This window comes from Anser brachyrhynchus (genome assembly GCF_964034855.1).
Source record: "Anser brachyrhynchus genome assembly, chromosome: 7".
Lineage (NCBI taxonomy): Eukaryota > Metazoa > Chordata > Aves > Anseriformes > Anatidae > Anser > Anser brachyrhynchus.
The window spans coordinates 25351542-25366902 of NC_137701.1; the positions used below are offsets into that span (position 1 = coordinate 25351542).

Sequence of the window (15361 nt, forward strand, 5' to 3'; positions counted from 1 at the left end):
TGCACGCGGAGAAGGATTGCATGGGAAGTTTTAACCCCAAACAGGGCTTAAAAATAGTCATTTCTGTAGAAAGTCTGCCCAGTTTTAGGTTGCTGCTTCATAAATCTTGATGGTCCAGGGGAAAAAAAGTATTTTCCAGCTGGATTTGTCCAGAAAGACAAGTTTTGGTGCCCAGTCATGGCACACAGAGATGGAGCCCCAGCACCTCTGTTCTCCCCAGGGCTCCATCAAGGTTTTGCTATTTATTTATTCACACTCATGGGGCTGTCAGTTACTCATTAACACCCCATGTGAGGCTTTGCTGGAGGGCTCAGGGTGTGAGCACAACGCCCAGCATTCGGTGAGGATCCAGGTTTGCAGTCACCTGCACTGCAAGGAGCAAGGGCTGATGAAAGAGTTAAACGTGGAAACGAGAGTCAGAAATACAGCAGTAACTGGACAAAATTCTTTGGAGACAAATTGTTCTAAACGAGCTCAGCCTGCGATGCTGTTATCTGCTCTGCAAGAAAGGTCAGAGCAGGAATCTCTCTTTTTTTTCTCCCCCTCCTTATTCTTTTAGTAAGCTCAACAGAAGTGCACAAAGCCCACTGTGAGTTTCCTCAGAACTTCGTGTCCTTGAACCACGAGCTCGTAGGTACAATTTAACTGCCACATCACTCGTCTTGGCCCTGATTAGACCCAGATGAACACTTTCAATATTAATACGTGGATGATTTAATAAAGCTGCACGAGCAGTAAAAGTAACAATACGCTTCCATAAAGGGGTTCCAGATGTTGCCAAGGCAAATGCTAAACATCAAAATATAAACTTCAAAAAAAAAAAAAGAAAAAAAAAAGAGCTGGATAAGCAAAACTTGGAACAAACTATAAACTAATTAAATGTGGGTTGAGTTTTCCAAAAATAAATTGAAGCCATAAGGATGTGATGTGAGCCAATAAATAGTACAGTTAGTCAAAGTTATTGTGGAACAACAGTTGGAAAGATGGTTTGAAGTCACCGATGAGGTGGGCTCGCAGTGAGTTTGGCTTCTTATCAATAGGAAGGCTTGTTCTGCTGTGCACGAGAACGGCATCAAATCTCCTGCTATCTATAACCAGGACCCTGGAGAGGCTACGGGGGGAATACAAGACAATCTTCAAGCAGGCGAGGGAAGGGAAAAACTACACCAAATGTGCCCGTGAGAGCAGCAGTGCTGATACCACCATCCAAGCACGTTGGGACATCTTTCCTCCTGCCTGCTGCTGCCCACAGGGCATCCCCACTCTCCTGCAGGGCCCGTTGGAGCACGGCCACGGGGATGCGAGCGGTATCGGCGAGGAGCAAGCCTGGGTGCGAGGAGGTGGAAACACGGTGCATTCGTTACGGGGAAGGAGACAGCGCTTCGCAGCCGAAGTGATGGCGTGCACAGGCAATTCGCTTCACTGCAGAGTAGAATGAGTGGTTTTCATTCTCAAATTTTACCTGCTGGGGTGTTTTGTGACAACCCAACGGCAGATGGGTGTAAGCAAAGGCACTTGGTGTGAGATGCTGAGGCACGCACTGTCCATCTTCCTCCCGCGGTGGAAGGGGTCAAGGCTTCTGCCAGGCAGGACCTGCTCAGGTCTCCTCCTTACGCACATTACGCTCCATCTTTTGCTAGTAAATTGCCCTTAAATTGCACTTAATATTCAAGGATGAAGAACAACTGATCGTTTTGGGTCATAAGCACTTCGCGGCGAGGTTTGCCTCCTCCTTTCTGTGTGTCTGCGTGCATCGGGGCACAGCTGGTGCTCGGCCAGCAGTTGCACAAGGCTTCCTTGCCGCTCCAGGAGCTCTCTGCATCCTCTTTCCCCAGCAGGTCAGCCCTGAGCCCCAGACTTTGTGCTGGGGGGAGACAAATCCCACTCTAACCAGTGGGATTTGGGAACTCTGGCATCTCAGCTGGCACCGCAGCTGCAGGGCTGGGCACAGAGGGTGCACCAGGTGGGAATGCCCACTGTTTTGCGGGTTCATATCAGGGCTGGGATGTGGCAGGGACCCCTGGGCAGGTCGGTGGGTGCAGTTGGAGATGTGGGTGCAGCACGGGATGCCGGGCTCGGCCATGAGTCCTCCATCCACTCCCAGCTCAGGACGAGGCTTTTCGCCGGGCCCTCGTCCATGGCTAATGACATGACTGCATAATAACAGAGCCGCTCATAAAATTATTATGAGAACAAACAAATTCCTTCCCTATTATATACAGTACTTGTTTTCGAGACTAAAACAGCAGCGGGGCTGATGTGCTGTGGTTGCTCGCTGACCCACACGTGAGACCTTGAGGATCTGCCCCCATTACTTCCGAGCTGCCACGGACAGGACGCAGCAGGGCAATTCCTACGTCCCTGATTTCCAGGCGATCCGTACAGGGCCAGACGTCCCCGTTGCAATTGTCCGGTGTGATCTGGCCAGCAGGGGCCCTGGGTTTCCTCATTTGGGGAGCCCAAGTTGAGCTGACAGGACTCATCACCCCACTCTCTGCACGTGAGGCTCTCTGGGGACAGCGGCAGCGCGCGCACTGCGCTGGGCTCGGGGGAGCAGCTCTGCCCTCAGGTCTGTGGTCCTGCGCAGTCCCGCAGAACAAATACTGTACTTGGCAGCGGACGTGTGGAGCGAGGAGCGAGCCAGTAACGTTTCCTGGTGAATAAAAAGGGGCTGATTTTGATTGCATTAGACATCGGTGCTTCCCCGTGCCAGAAAGACACACAGTATACATTTCTGGTTTATTTGGACCTTCTTCAAACAGGCTGGTAACTGACTTATTCTACCACTTATTTTTTTCTTTGTAAAAATAACCCTTTAAATTAAGTGTTTAGCAAATAATGCTTAGTCCTATTACAAAGTAAATTGGGTATGGACTGTACCAGCGGACCTCTCAAATCTCTTTCAGATGCTTGAATTACATCATGATCAAACTTCACCCCGGGGACAGAGGAGCTCTGCTGAATATTGTCCGTCCTTCTGCTGTGGCAGTCTCCGGTGTTGCTGGGGTACCTTTTGCAAACTACCTACGTGTCGGCAGAGTGACCTCGTGTTGTTTTGGGACACTGGGTCACTTCATGGCAAGGTACCTGGAGCCAGCGAGGAGAGGTTTCTCTTCGATTTTGGTCAGTCAGTGTCTTTGCCTGTGGGTGAGGACAGGGTGAGCGGTTCTCCATCTGCTCTTGGAGCTGCTCGTCTCCTCTGGCCACCTCCACATCCATCTTGTCCGTGCCCAAGGCACCGAGCTGGGCAGGGCACGTTCCCTGCGGGGGACCTCGAGCTCCCTGCCCCAGACCCCGTTCCCCACCCCCGGGGCTGCTGGAGCTGGGTTCGGGGCCGGCCGGGAGGGCTGCGCGGGCGATTGTCGCCCATATTGTGCTCTCGCTCGTGTTTAAAAACAACAACAGCTCAACTGACTCATAGATCCTACGGCCTCTGAGTCATTTCTTATTTCTGGATTTCACTGCTCTGCCCTTTGCAATGAGGGGAGTTGCATGCACACTCACACACACACACACATCAAGTTCACATTTGTTTTTCCCCTATAAAAACAAAACGATTTCCATACCATTAATGAAACAGAAATGACTTGACTTCGCATACCCTGGCTTTTATTTTCCATTGTATAAACTGTGCAGATGAAATAACGATGGCTGTAAAGTAAACCTTCTCTCTCTCTCTCTTTTTTCTTTCTTTCTTCTGTTTTTTTTTTTTTTTCCTTTCCCTTTCCAGGCAGCCTCTTTTCGAAATAGCAAAGGGAGTCACTTACAGACTTGGCCCCAGCGCTGCGCCTGCTGGGATTAACCCCTGCGTCCCCAGCTCTGCTCTCTTTGCTGCAAAACCACGCAGGGCAGAGGCAATGCCAGCCCCGGCACCGTGCGGGGTGATGTCCAGGGTGCAAAGGTGGCAGGAGGCAGAGCGGGGCACAGAATGGGCAGGGAAGCTCAGGGATGGCAGGGGTGACCAGCGCTGACACCTTGGCCAAATGTCCGCTCTCCTCCATACCACCCTGCAGCCACAGCCTGCGCTAACTAACCACCAAACCCCACTCTCGCTGCTTACAGGGCTTTTACGCTATTACAGAGCGCCCTGAGGACAATCAGCGGGGGCAGTGGTGCCGCTTACAGGGGCAGCAGATGCAGCTGGAGCTGGGTATGCAAGCACGTGCTTGGGAGAGCAGGACGGGGTGAGCAGCATGGAGATGCCCCCTGAGCATTGCCTGCAGTCTGTGCGTCCTCAGGGCTCACAAGCACAGCACAACCCCTTTTCCTGTTCGTACAGCTTGCAGCCCCCAGCACCAGGTCAGCCCTTTTGCCAAAAGCCAGTGGCCGGGTGGGTTGGTGACACAGCTGAGATACTGTTACTCTTCCCGGACTGGGCGATGTGTTTTATATTATTTCTCTTGGATTTATTAAGCATTATGTAACCAGCTAACTGATCCCGCATGCTACAAAATCGCTGCTGATTTCATGTCAGTGGAAAGTAAACAAAAAGCATTCTGAAGTGGCGGGGCTGAAATTCATTTCCACGTTCAAAGCAACCCGTGGAGGATTTTCCCCATCTCCTCGCCACCAGTTTGCATCCAGGCTCTGCTGCAACCCATCAGAAAAGAGTTATGGAAAGTTTGCATGTTGCACACAACAGGGTGTTATAAACAAATCCTCTCTGCTCGCTCTCCGCACGAAGTGATTAAGATAAAAGGTTATTTCACTTAATTATTTTTAAGCATCTTTGTGGATTTTCTGATACTCCTTGAAATGGGTTATGCTGGCATGTCGTTTGTCTTTCAGCTGGAGGATTCCTTTGAATATGAAAATCACTCACCAAAGAAGGTTTGGCATTAAAGCTTCAAAAAGAAACAAATGAAGTCCTGAGGTCCTGGAGCTCAGCAGGACCCCATCTAAAGTGACGGGAAGGACACTCCGCATTGCTCAGCTTTGGAAGGGTTATAAGCATCAGGTGAGGCAATAATGATGCTGGTACTGGGCAGTATCTACAAGGAACTCTTCTAGGGGCTCTTCTTGCTGCTGTTACAGACCACAGACATCGTCCCTGCCACTAAAGCCAGTTTGCGTGCAGAGAAGTGGAATGGGTACAATGGGTCTGTGCTATTATTTTTTATTCTCTATGTCTTTGAAACCTTCAACAACGCCCCAAAATATTTTTTTTTGTATTTCTGCACTTAAACATCAGTAAGCCAGTGGCTGGGGGATGGCCCCATTGCATGCAGTTTGCGCCATTTGTCAGTAACCCCAAACACCACCTGCTTCACCCAGCCCAATGTGGCTGCCACGACTGCGCGCAGCCTTGCACAGTCCCACGAGGAGGACAAAGCTGTCCTAAAACCAGGAGGCAGCCCCAATCCAGGGCTCGTTCCCTGTCCTGGGGCTCAACTATATGGGACCCAGGGGAGGGTTGAGGAGGCCCTTGAGCTGCACAGGATGATAACTACGCCGTTTTCCTTGCCCCCTAAACGCTGAGTGAGTGCTGGCTGTTGCTGTGTAATTACAGTCACTGCCTCCAGAGCCGCTACCATGCCAAGCAGCGCTGCCTTGGCAGACAAAAACAACTGTGAGCAGGCCCAGCAATAACGGTACTTATCCCATTAAGCACTCGGTTAATTGCCAGGCTGAGAAAGTGAACGGCGAGGAGACGGGGAACCCAGCTTTCGGATGAGCAGCGAGGCGGGCGGCCCTCCTGTGCCTGAGGGTGCCACCGGCACCTCGCCAGGCACTAAAGCCCCTCCTCGCCCACCAGAGGCAGGTCAGGACAAGAAGGTGCCTGCCCGGGGCAGATGGAAGCAGATTTTTCAGGACAAGAAGGTGCCTCCCGGCACAGCCTGGCCACGCCGGGCTGGTTTGGGGTCATCCTGTCGCAAGCCACCGCAGAGACCGCTGAGGACGTAAGAGCATTTGCTTGGGAGCTGGGTGGCGGAAGGTAAGAGCCAACCAACTGCATGACGTTGTTGTCATTACTTTTGTTGTTCTCGTTTCTCCAGGGCCATCAACAGCATATCTTGTCTGCTTTATTTAACTGCAGCTTCTGCACCTCTCCCTCAGGAAGATGCAGCAGAGAGTCCTCGCTCTACACAGAAAAAGCAGCAGCGACAAAGCTGACAGCAGAATAAATCTGTGAGTCTGTTGCAGACATTGCTCGGCCTCTGACTACTGCTATCCAAGAAAAAGCACAGCTTTTTTTTTTTTTTTTTTTACAATTATCATCATATTGTGCCTTAAAATTTAGTTCTGTGTATGCTTTACAGGCTCTGCAGGAACCTGGATCTTCATGAGCAGATCAAAGCCCAATTTAAAGATATCATCCAAATAGGTAAATGTGTCAGAAACATTATCTGGGTCACATTTGGGCAACAGGGTTCATTGGTTCATTCTGTTTTAAGTGCAAATGGCTTGCTGATGGTTTAGCTGAACTTCCTGAGGAGTGTTTGAAATTCCTGGCACACGTTCGATTTGCCATCTGTTAGGAGGACTTTGATGAGCCCACAAAGAGACATTTGACCAGAGCTGCACTTCATATCTCGTGTGGGTTCCTGTGACTGACCAGCTTGCATTTTCTATGTTTGCATTATTCTGATTCCCCGAGTGCTTGGAAGGAGTGGGGCTTGCAGGGGGCTGGGTGCTGAGCTCCGGGGCAGAGATGCACTGCTCCTTCTCTGCCAGTGCGCTGTCATCATCTTGTTCCAGCACTGCCTGTTCTTTATGTCTGCTAACATTATTATGTATAGTCAAGTTATGCCCTCATTTAGACCGGATCTGACAGTAATTAAGTAATTTGTACTGTCAGAGGGAACTTGAACTTGAGGGTAGCCTGGATACAGATGCTAAAATCTTCCTCGCTTTTCTGAAGGCATCCCCTGTTAAGCATGTAAGTAGGTAAATCGGTCTGGTCTCCTCTTTCATCTCTTTCCTGAAGACATAAAAAAAATCTCTTTTATGAAAATGGTATTATAATCTCTTGAAAAACACTGTCCAATAAGGTTGAATTCAACCTGAATATTTTTCCGAAACAGAAGAGACCAATTGCAACCTGGTCAGAGGGCAGGGGATGTGGTTTGGGCTGAGCGCAGACTGCGAGGATTTTTGCAGGAGTGGGACCAGGGCTTTGCAGGAGAGCTGTTGATGAGGCCTGAGGGGTATTTTTCCTGCACGTGAAAGCAGTGGGAGCTTGTGTGTGGGTGCAGTGCCTCAGGAGAGAGCCAAGAGCAGTCAGCAAATGTACCAAACCATCGTAACCATGCGCTGGGGCGAGTCCAGCCCCCCCAAAATACTCTGTGCCTCTGGTGGGAATGTCTGCCACCATCTTCTACCAGCACCACCAAGTGCCTTTTGACATATTAAAGACACGACGGGAACTGGGCTCCCGGGGGATCCATCGGTCTGATTTCTGTGGATGCTCGTACCCTGGGTCTATTTGGAGCAGAATGATTCATTCGGCTGCCCGTTGCTTAGGGCTCTGTGTCACTTCCCACTGTAAGGCGAGGGGTCTTGTCTGCTATCGTGGACTGGCTGGGGCTAATTTTGGGATCGATCTAGCGTGGAAAAAAATACTTTATGCAGCAAGACAGCAGCTGATTAAGCCTCTTTCACATGGATACTGGTGTTCAGATGCTCCCAGGCAGTGAGAGTTATCCAGCGACATCAGGCAGATGTCCCACGTCGTGTCCCAGCTGCGCAGAGCGGCGACCTGTTGTGTCAGACCCTTGTCAAGGGGGACATGGGTGTTTGCTCTGCACGGGCACAGGAAAGCCATCTGGTTTGGGATGGCTGAAGTTGGGGGGGTACCAATGCTCAGTGTTTGCATTGTTACTTGTAGGAAAAAGCCCCACAGGACTGTAACAACCAGCAGGCCAGGAACTTCAGCAAATGTCTCTAGGCTTCCCAGAAGAAGAGATGTAAGAAAAGATTCTCATTCCCAAAAGGAGTTTTGGAACCGTGGAGTTAAAGGGAACATCTCCATCCCCAGTGTGGCAAGGTGAAAGGCACAGCAGCAGGGCCAGCACGTCCAGCATGACGCTGCTCCAACCACTTTGGGAGCCATGGCCAAGGTGTGGGTCAAGCTGGGGCTCTGCAGAGTGACCCCCACAGCTCTTCTCTGCAGCTCCTTTCTGCTGATAGCTGCAAATTGCACACTGGAAAGCTTTTTTTTTTTTTTTTTCCCTTTAAATCTTGAATCCAGCTGTAAATAATCCTGTCTAGTGAAGGGTAAGACTTTGGTTAAGATATATTCCCAGAGCTTCTCGAGCCCATGTGGGCAGTAGCCCTGCGTTCAGTGCAGACGGAAGGTTGCAGGGCACAGCTGGATGAATTAATTGCCCCACAGATGAGATGCATTTGCTGTGGTATAAATCAGCTGTCGCTTGTCAGGCATGTTCCTGGCTTATCAATGGGAAGCAAAACATTGCAGCGTAACAGCTCCATGAAAGGCCGTGTCCTGGAGAGGCACAATTGGTGGGAGCATGGTCTGTGGAGGGGATTACAAGATAAGCAGGCTCTCCCACTTCTCCTAAAAGCTTGACAGCTACCAGCAGCTGGCAGGAGAATTCCAGCCCTACATGGGCTGTAATAAGAAGATGAACCAACCGGAGAACAAGAAATATGACTCTGATGGACCTTACAGAGCCTTTCTGGAAGCAGGATCACAGCGGTCTTCTCCGAATCCAGGGACGTGCACGCGGGCGGAGGCGGCTTGCAGCCACCCCTTCATTTCCTCTGAAGGTCCCTAAGGAAATGCCATCCCACAGCTGGGGTCCAGCACTGAGGAGATGTCGCTCTAACCCCCAGGGCTGATAAGGTAGGCAGCTGTCCGTGGCGTTACCTCCGCTGCCAACAGAGCCTCTTCCCACTGGAGGCTTTCACTTGGCACACAGCATTAAGTGTTAGATGTGGAAAGAACAAAGTGTGGGGGAGCTGCTGGTTTCATCTCCTTGGTGGGACTCTTGGTGGTTCTTTAGTTTTTTTTTCATAGCGAGATCAGATGTGGCACTTCCCTAAAAACATGGCAATCCACAGGAGAGTTCATTAGTTTGTGGCAAGTTGCAGCGCTGAGGAAGCTGGTGGAAAGCAAATGTTATTGCAAAGAGTTATCGCTAAGGGGAGAGGAAAACATGGTCCCAAGGAAATAAACTTGATGGAGCAAAACGTGGAACAATATAAAGCTGTAGAGGACAGGCAATAGGGTTGAATACTTCCTCAGAGTGAAAGCCCCCAGTCATCTGTTTTTAATGGCAATGATTGCTCTCTGCCTGTTCAGTGAATACATGGGACACATCTGTTTAGGACTCCACCTCTAATAGGACCAACAAATATCACGACTGCAGCTGGCTGAACTTTTTTTCACCACCATTATACAAAAATGTCTTTGTGATCATCATCCAATATTGATAACAGCACCAAGAGCAAAAATCAGTTTTGCCTTTTTTTTTTAGAAAAGAGTGTGTTTTAATTTCAAGTGCCATGGGATTATATCTCAAAAAGGACTTTCCCCTGAAAACAAAAAAAAACAAGCAAAAAAACCCCAAAACACTAAAATGTAGATCTGAGCAGCTCTAATGACGACCAGCCTGCCTCAAGTCTGAGAAAAGTTTAAGAAGCAAGGAGAAAGGAGATGCCCACTTTCCTAAATTTGACACAGCTGTACACTGCCAACTTTCTTGGCCTTGAGTCTCCATCCAATTTGTACCAACAACCGAAAAAGCAGTATCAGGCTTGGAGAAGTGTTAAGGTGGATGAATCACGCTCTTGCTGAGTCTCATGCCAGTTAAAACATTGCAGAGGACTTTGGTTTTGGATTGTCAGGGTTTTCCTTGTGCTTTCCCCTTTATTTACTGGAAAATATATTGCTACAAAGTCAAAGCAAAACAAGGTGCTTCTTGAGAAGGGTTGCTGTAGCCAGCCCTGCTGCTGTGGTGGGCAGCGCCCATGTCCACGCACCACCGTGTGGCCTGGGAGAAGAGCCCTGTGCTTCAGCCTTGGGCTGTAAAGCCCCGCTCTGCGTATGGACGTATCTGCTGCTTGTGAGGCAGAGGGTGACTTCTTCTCCTCCCTTCCCTCATCTTCTCACCCAGGTTTCTGCCTCTGAGTTGTTGTGTGCTGCTGTTGGGGTGTAATCCTGGTAGGTCTCCTGCCTAAGGACCAGGCTGGTGTTTTGGTGGCAGCGCAGCCCCTGGTTTTAGCTCTGGTGACCTTAGAAATAAGAGCCCAACTTCTTGAACGAGCTGCTTGAGGAGCATGGGATAGGTCAGAGAATTCTTGGGCAGATCAAAAGCCAGAGAGGTTTTTCTGACAGCCCTGGGGCTCCCTGTAATGATTTATGAATTATATATGCTCCATGTGTTTAGCCAAAGAGGTTCAGAGGGGGAACAGGGGCTGTTTGCGCAAGCAGGAAAGGGTGCGTGGCTTCAGAGAGCCACCATCCACCAAGAGGTACCATCTCCACATCTGCAGAGCCATCACAGTGCAGAGGTGTTCATCCAGCAGCCATCACTGTGCTCCTCACCACAGATCTAAGGTACAACCGCAGGTCCTGAGTGAACATACTTGCTGAAATTCCTGGGCAGATGTTCTCCTCGGAGCTCTAGTGTATCCCACGGGGCACAGCTCTCCTCTGGCGAGTGCTACGTGCCCTGGCAGGCTTCAAGTTTCATGTCCTCCTTTGGAGGCTGGATGCCCAAAGGCAAGCTGCCGGGCTCCTTGAGCTGTCGTCACAGTGGTGACGAGGGAGGCTTTCCAGATTCTGATGCAAAACAGGACAGGAAAACTCCTAATTAAGAGGCCAGAGTGTTTCTGTGTGCACAGTACAGTAATCTCTGTATCCAGTCTGTGACTTCTGGATGGGTCGTAGTCCATCTAGCAGATAGTCTTGCAGTCATCGAAGGCTTTGAGCAACAAAAACCCACCACATCCTGAGTCTGAGTAATTACCTGCTGGAACAACTTTGCTGTTTTGTGATCTAACACAAAAGCACCCGGTTTCAGCTTCCAGCATGTAAATCTTGCTTTTCCTTTGTCTGATAGAAGGGGAAGCCCTCTGCCAGAAAGCATCTCTCTGGGAGTTTTTTGTGAGCGATTACTACTAGCTCACCTCCCAGCTCCCTCCTGCAACAACTAAAGGCACTGGGAGCTTTCAGTCCCTACTGTAGGACAGATTTTCCCATCCTGAACGATCTTTGTATTATTTTGTTGCGGGTCCCTCTGCTAGGTAAATCCAGAGCCACTTGCTGGAGGTGACCAGGGGGAGTCAGGGAAATCCAGCAGCTGAAATTTCAGCGGTCAGGCTATAGCCCTTTTTTCCATCATGTATGGACCAAAGCGGTCAGAGACGCTGCTTGATGACTGCTCAACCATGCTGGTGATTGAAAGGATAAAGACAGGCAGCACAGAGCCCACATTAAAGTCTCAGCCATACTAGTGTTACCCCTTAGAGGGAACAACAAAGTCCCTGAGGATGCCCAGCTGGCGCTGAGGGAGCTATTCTGGGATAGCTGGGACAGCATCACTGCCATTTTCTCTACAGTAATTCCTAAATCTGTGCTAGGACGAGTGACTTTGCTGCTGTCACCAACCCACCGCTGTCGCTCTTTGCAGAGAGGCTGAATGACTGGTGGGATTTGTTGCATGAAGAACAACCAAATGTGCATTTTCTGCCATTTTGGGAAACTTGCTGTTTCCTCTTCTCTTAATGTCAATGCAAAGTGGGCCCCCCAGGCACTTTTATTGTCTCAGAGTCACTGTAGGATTGATACTAACACTACATGTGATGGATGGGAGGTAACCCCAGTAAACATTTATCACTGTTGAGCTGAATCAGAGAGAGAGAGAGTGCCTTGGCTTATTTTTTTTCCCTGTACCGAGACAAATGTTGTCATCGTATCATTCACGTAACCTTTCAGATGAACTTAGTAATCATGATATGTTTTGGTTTGGCTTCTTTCAGATTAAAACCCTGCCTTTCAGAAAAAGGAAACCATAAGTTAAATAACTCCAAAATTAGGCATTTCTGAAGGATAATTAGTGGTCTTCTTTCTTACCAAAAACAACCCAAGACTGTGCTTTAAATAATGCCTTGTAGTAATTTCTTCAGTGCTGTTCCAAATGTGATTAATTTAGCAGGATGTTATCAGTATAGCATCCTACATTTCAACCCATACTTTAGGGTATTATCTACAGTAATGACTACTACATATTTCTGCAACTCTTTGGAAAGTCAGCCTGAGCTTATGTTGTAAGACCCATCTGGGTCTCCCTGCTTCAGCAGTCTCACCAAGGGTTGTATTTAATACATGCAAATTACTGACTGACCGTATTCCTTCATTCCCTGTTTCTGTAGATAGGGGGACCCATGGAAAGTGGATGCAGATAAAGATCCCTGCCCCCAGTTATTTCAATTGCATGCAAATATACGGGCACTATAATCCTAGCACTTCATTGCTTTGAGCAAAAAGCAATTTTATTTGCATCGAAAGCTCTGTAGTGAGCAGAACGGGTCTGTGTTTGTAAAAGAGCTCACTGCAGAAAGTGCCATTGTCCGTGCAAATATATAAATATATACTATATAGGGATATATGCGTGTATACACATACATCGGCATTGTATATACAGAAAGACACACACACATACTTAGGAGATGTGTATATAACACTCACTTATATACAAATCTATTCCCTGTTATGAAACAATCATCGAGATATAAACAAGAGAATTTAAGCCATGGATGGGCACATTTTCAAGTGCTGCTGGAGGGTTTTATCTACAGTCCTGAAGAAGTGCTATCAAAACCTAAACAGGGCACTTATTACAAAGAAGTCTTTACGTAAGTGCTGGAAAGGTTTGCCGAATAGCCAGATGTTGTTGCAGAGACAGTTCTCCTCCCCCTCTCCCCGCTTCTTTCCGACTTTAACAGTTCGATTAACGTTGCACATAAACCGGGGCTGATAAAGCTGCAAACTCCACCACATCTGGACACTGTTGAAGCCAGATCATTCAATGGTGCACGTTAGTCGCCTTTAATCTCCCTCGAGAAAGTAAAAACTTCCACCAAATCGTGCTGACCTACGCATATACTTCTGCGCTGTAAACACTGACATCTGGGAGCCGCTCTCGGTGAGCACGCAGCGGTCTCCACCAAGCCAAGCGCTCGCCCTTCGCTGTACAACAAACCCGCAGCTGATGCCGTCGGAGCAGGGCTACAACCAGCTCGCTGCGAAATTCCCCTCTATTTCCAACCCTCCGACTAACTGCCTTCAGGGGACAAATCTAAGGTTTGCTATTTTTCTGGGGGAAGGAAAAATAAACGACTTCAAGCGTACGCTGGTTAACGTCGCCTAAGCAGAAACATTTCTCTACTCACAGAAGGACAGCAGCAGCAAGGAAAGCAGACCCGGTCTCCTCCAGCAACCCATTTTCTGGATTCCACCAGCGACCAGGAGCCCGGCTTCACGGTGTTGACCCGTTCATCCTCCCGTGCTCTCCTGCCTCGCTGCTGTCAACTCGGCAGCCCCGAATTTGCGAGGCTGCTGGCCGGGAAGGCGGACCCAGGCGCAGCAAGCCCAGCTGTGCGTGGGGTCCGCCCAGGAACTGCAGCTCATGAAGAAACTCAGCCCCGCTCTCCTCGCGAAATATATACAGATATGGGAGGGGGGGGGGAGCTGGGGGAAGAGCTCCGGCTCCAGGAAAAGAGTTTGATTTTTCTAACGACGGCGCTGAACTGCTCTGAGCAGCCCAGGGAGCTTCGGAGGGGACCTAATGTCTACTGCGTGCATCTCATCAGAGCAGCCTGGGCACAGCTGCACACCTCTTTCATCTGAATAAAACACAGAGGGGAACGCTTCTGTATGCTGAGCTGTCATTAATTTGCTGATTTTTCCCCTTTTAGAAATAAACTCTGTCTTTTAAGTAAGCTTCAACGGGCTCTGCTTTTCATAGGGATAACTGGAAGGTTTAGGACAACTTCTTCAGAAAGACCACATCACTATGAGCTTAGCCTAAAGTAGGTGCTTTCAACCCATTAAAGCAGCAGGATTTAAACATATCCTTATATGTTTTCCTGAATCAGGGCCTAAAATAATAACTCGGAGCCTTTAAATAGCTGCTTTCTCCCCAAGATCTCAAACTCCTGTACAAAAACTTGTGAGAAATATTATCCCCACTTACAAAAGGGAAACTGTGAAACATGGCAGAAATCTGACTGGCCTTGGTTGTTAACACAATCAATCAGCGGCAAAAGTAGGAGCAAAATCCTCAAACTCTTGCCCTATGATCTATCCCCATCCTTCAGAGCATGTTAAGATAATGATCAATGTAATCAAGTGGGGCAGAGAGAGAGACGATGTTATTAAGATTTTTTGCAGCCAAAAGCCTGCCCTAGGGTAAGGCTAATTTTTTATAGCTATTGATAAATACAGCTATTGCTCAGCATTCTGTGTCAGTGAGTCTCCAGCTTTCTATTTGCCCATTTCACATTTCATTTTTTAGTTCATTAATCAGTGTGTGGTGTATACATGATGTGGATACGCACATGCTTGCGTGTATGTGGATGTGTGGCCACTGAGCATTTTGCTCGGTTGGAATTGGAGGGCTGGGATTTGTATGGTCCTTTCTTTATAAGAATTTTTCCGATAAACTGCACCCACTTGTTTTGTGTATTATGTAAATTATGCTCCTAGGGAGTTAAGTTACAGTACCTTTTCCCTTCATCTGTACTTATAACACAAGGGGAGGCGTTAGATGGGGTACAGATAAGGCCAATAAATACATGGCTATGCCATGGCCACAGAAGCACACCTCTGCAGAGAGCCGCTTGGTGTGCTCCCTGTTGCTTCAGAGTGCCCAGACGCAGCTTAGCCTGTCCTCCATGCAGAAATGGCCTTCTGTCCTTGCCGTCGGCTCACGTCCTGGGAAAGGTCCAAAATTGTTCTCCACCACTTGGTTGTCTTTAGATCAAGCTGGACATCTTCGCATGTGCTAAGTAGTATTAACATAGAAGGGATGGGTTGGCCTGAGCTGCGATAGCTGAGGTAGGGTTGTTTAGGAATAAAGGACAAGCAAATGCTTAGTCAACTTTCAGAAAGACATTATTTTCCAATCAGCATACTGAAACTGCAGTTTGCACGGTGGTTTCCTTGGGTGACCTGCCAGCTTTCTACTTTCTGGCTTACAGCATTTCAGCATGCCCACAGCTCACTCGGGCTGCCAGCTGGGTTTTTCAAATGGGAGTCCTTCGGCGCGTTATGAGGAAGCTGGACAAGGCTTTTGCTGGGAACACCACAGATTATTCATGATCAATGGGAGCCTCTTTAAAACCAGGAAGGATCCCCTGCTGCGCCGGGAAACTTGGAGGGAAATAATGTCCT

At 48.8% G+C, this 15361-nt stretch overlaps 1 protein-coding gene and 1 long non-coding RNA gene across 2 annotated transcripts in view; one reads left to right on the top strand and one right to left on the bottom strand.

Moving 5' to 3' along the window:
• Positions 1–14902, bottom strand: part of LOC308198354 (TGF-beta receptor type-2-like) — a 31727-nt gene extending 16825 nt beyond the window's left edge. The window contains 3 exon segments of the mRNA XM_080600613.1: positions 13360–13420; positions 13423–13492; positions 13494–14902. Of these exon segments, the coding sequence (XP_080456739.1) occupies positions 13360–13420; positions 13423–13492; positions 13494–13597 (235 nt within the window). The 5' untranslated portion in view covers positions 13598–14902.
• Positions 231–14511, top strand: LOC308198370. Its single transcript, XR_013953862.1, has 2 exons — positions 231–2766; positions 2907–14511. It is a non-coding gene; the product is annotated as an uncharacterized lncRNA (long non-coding RNA).
• Positions 14903–15361: the final 459 nt, after the last annotated feature.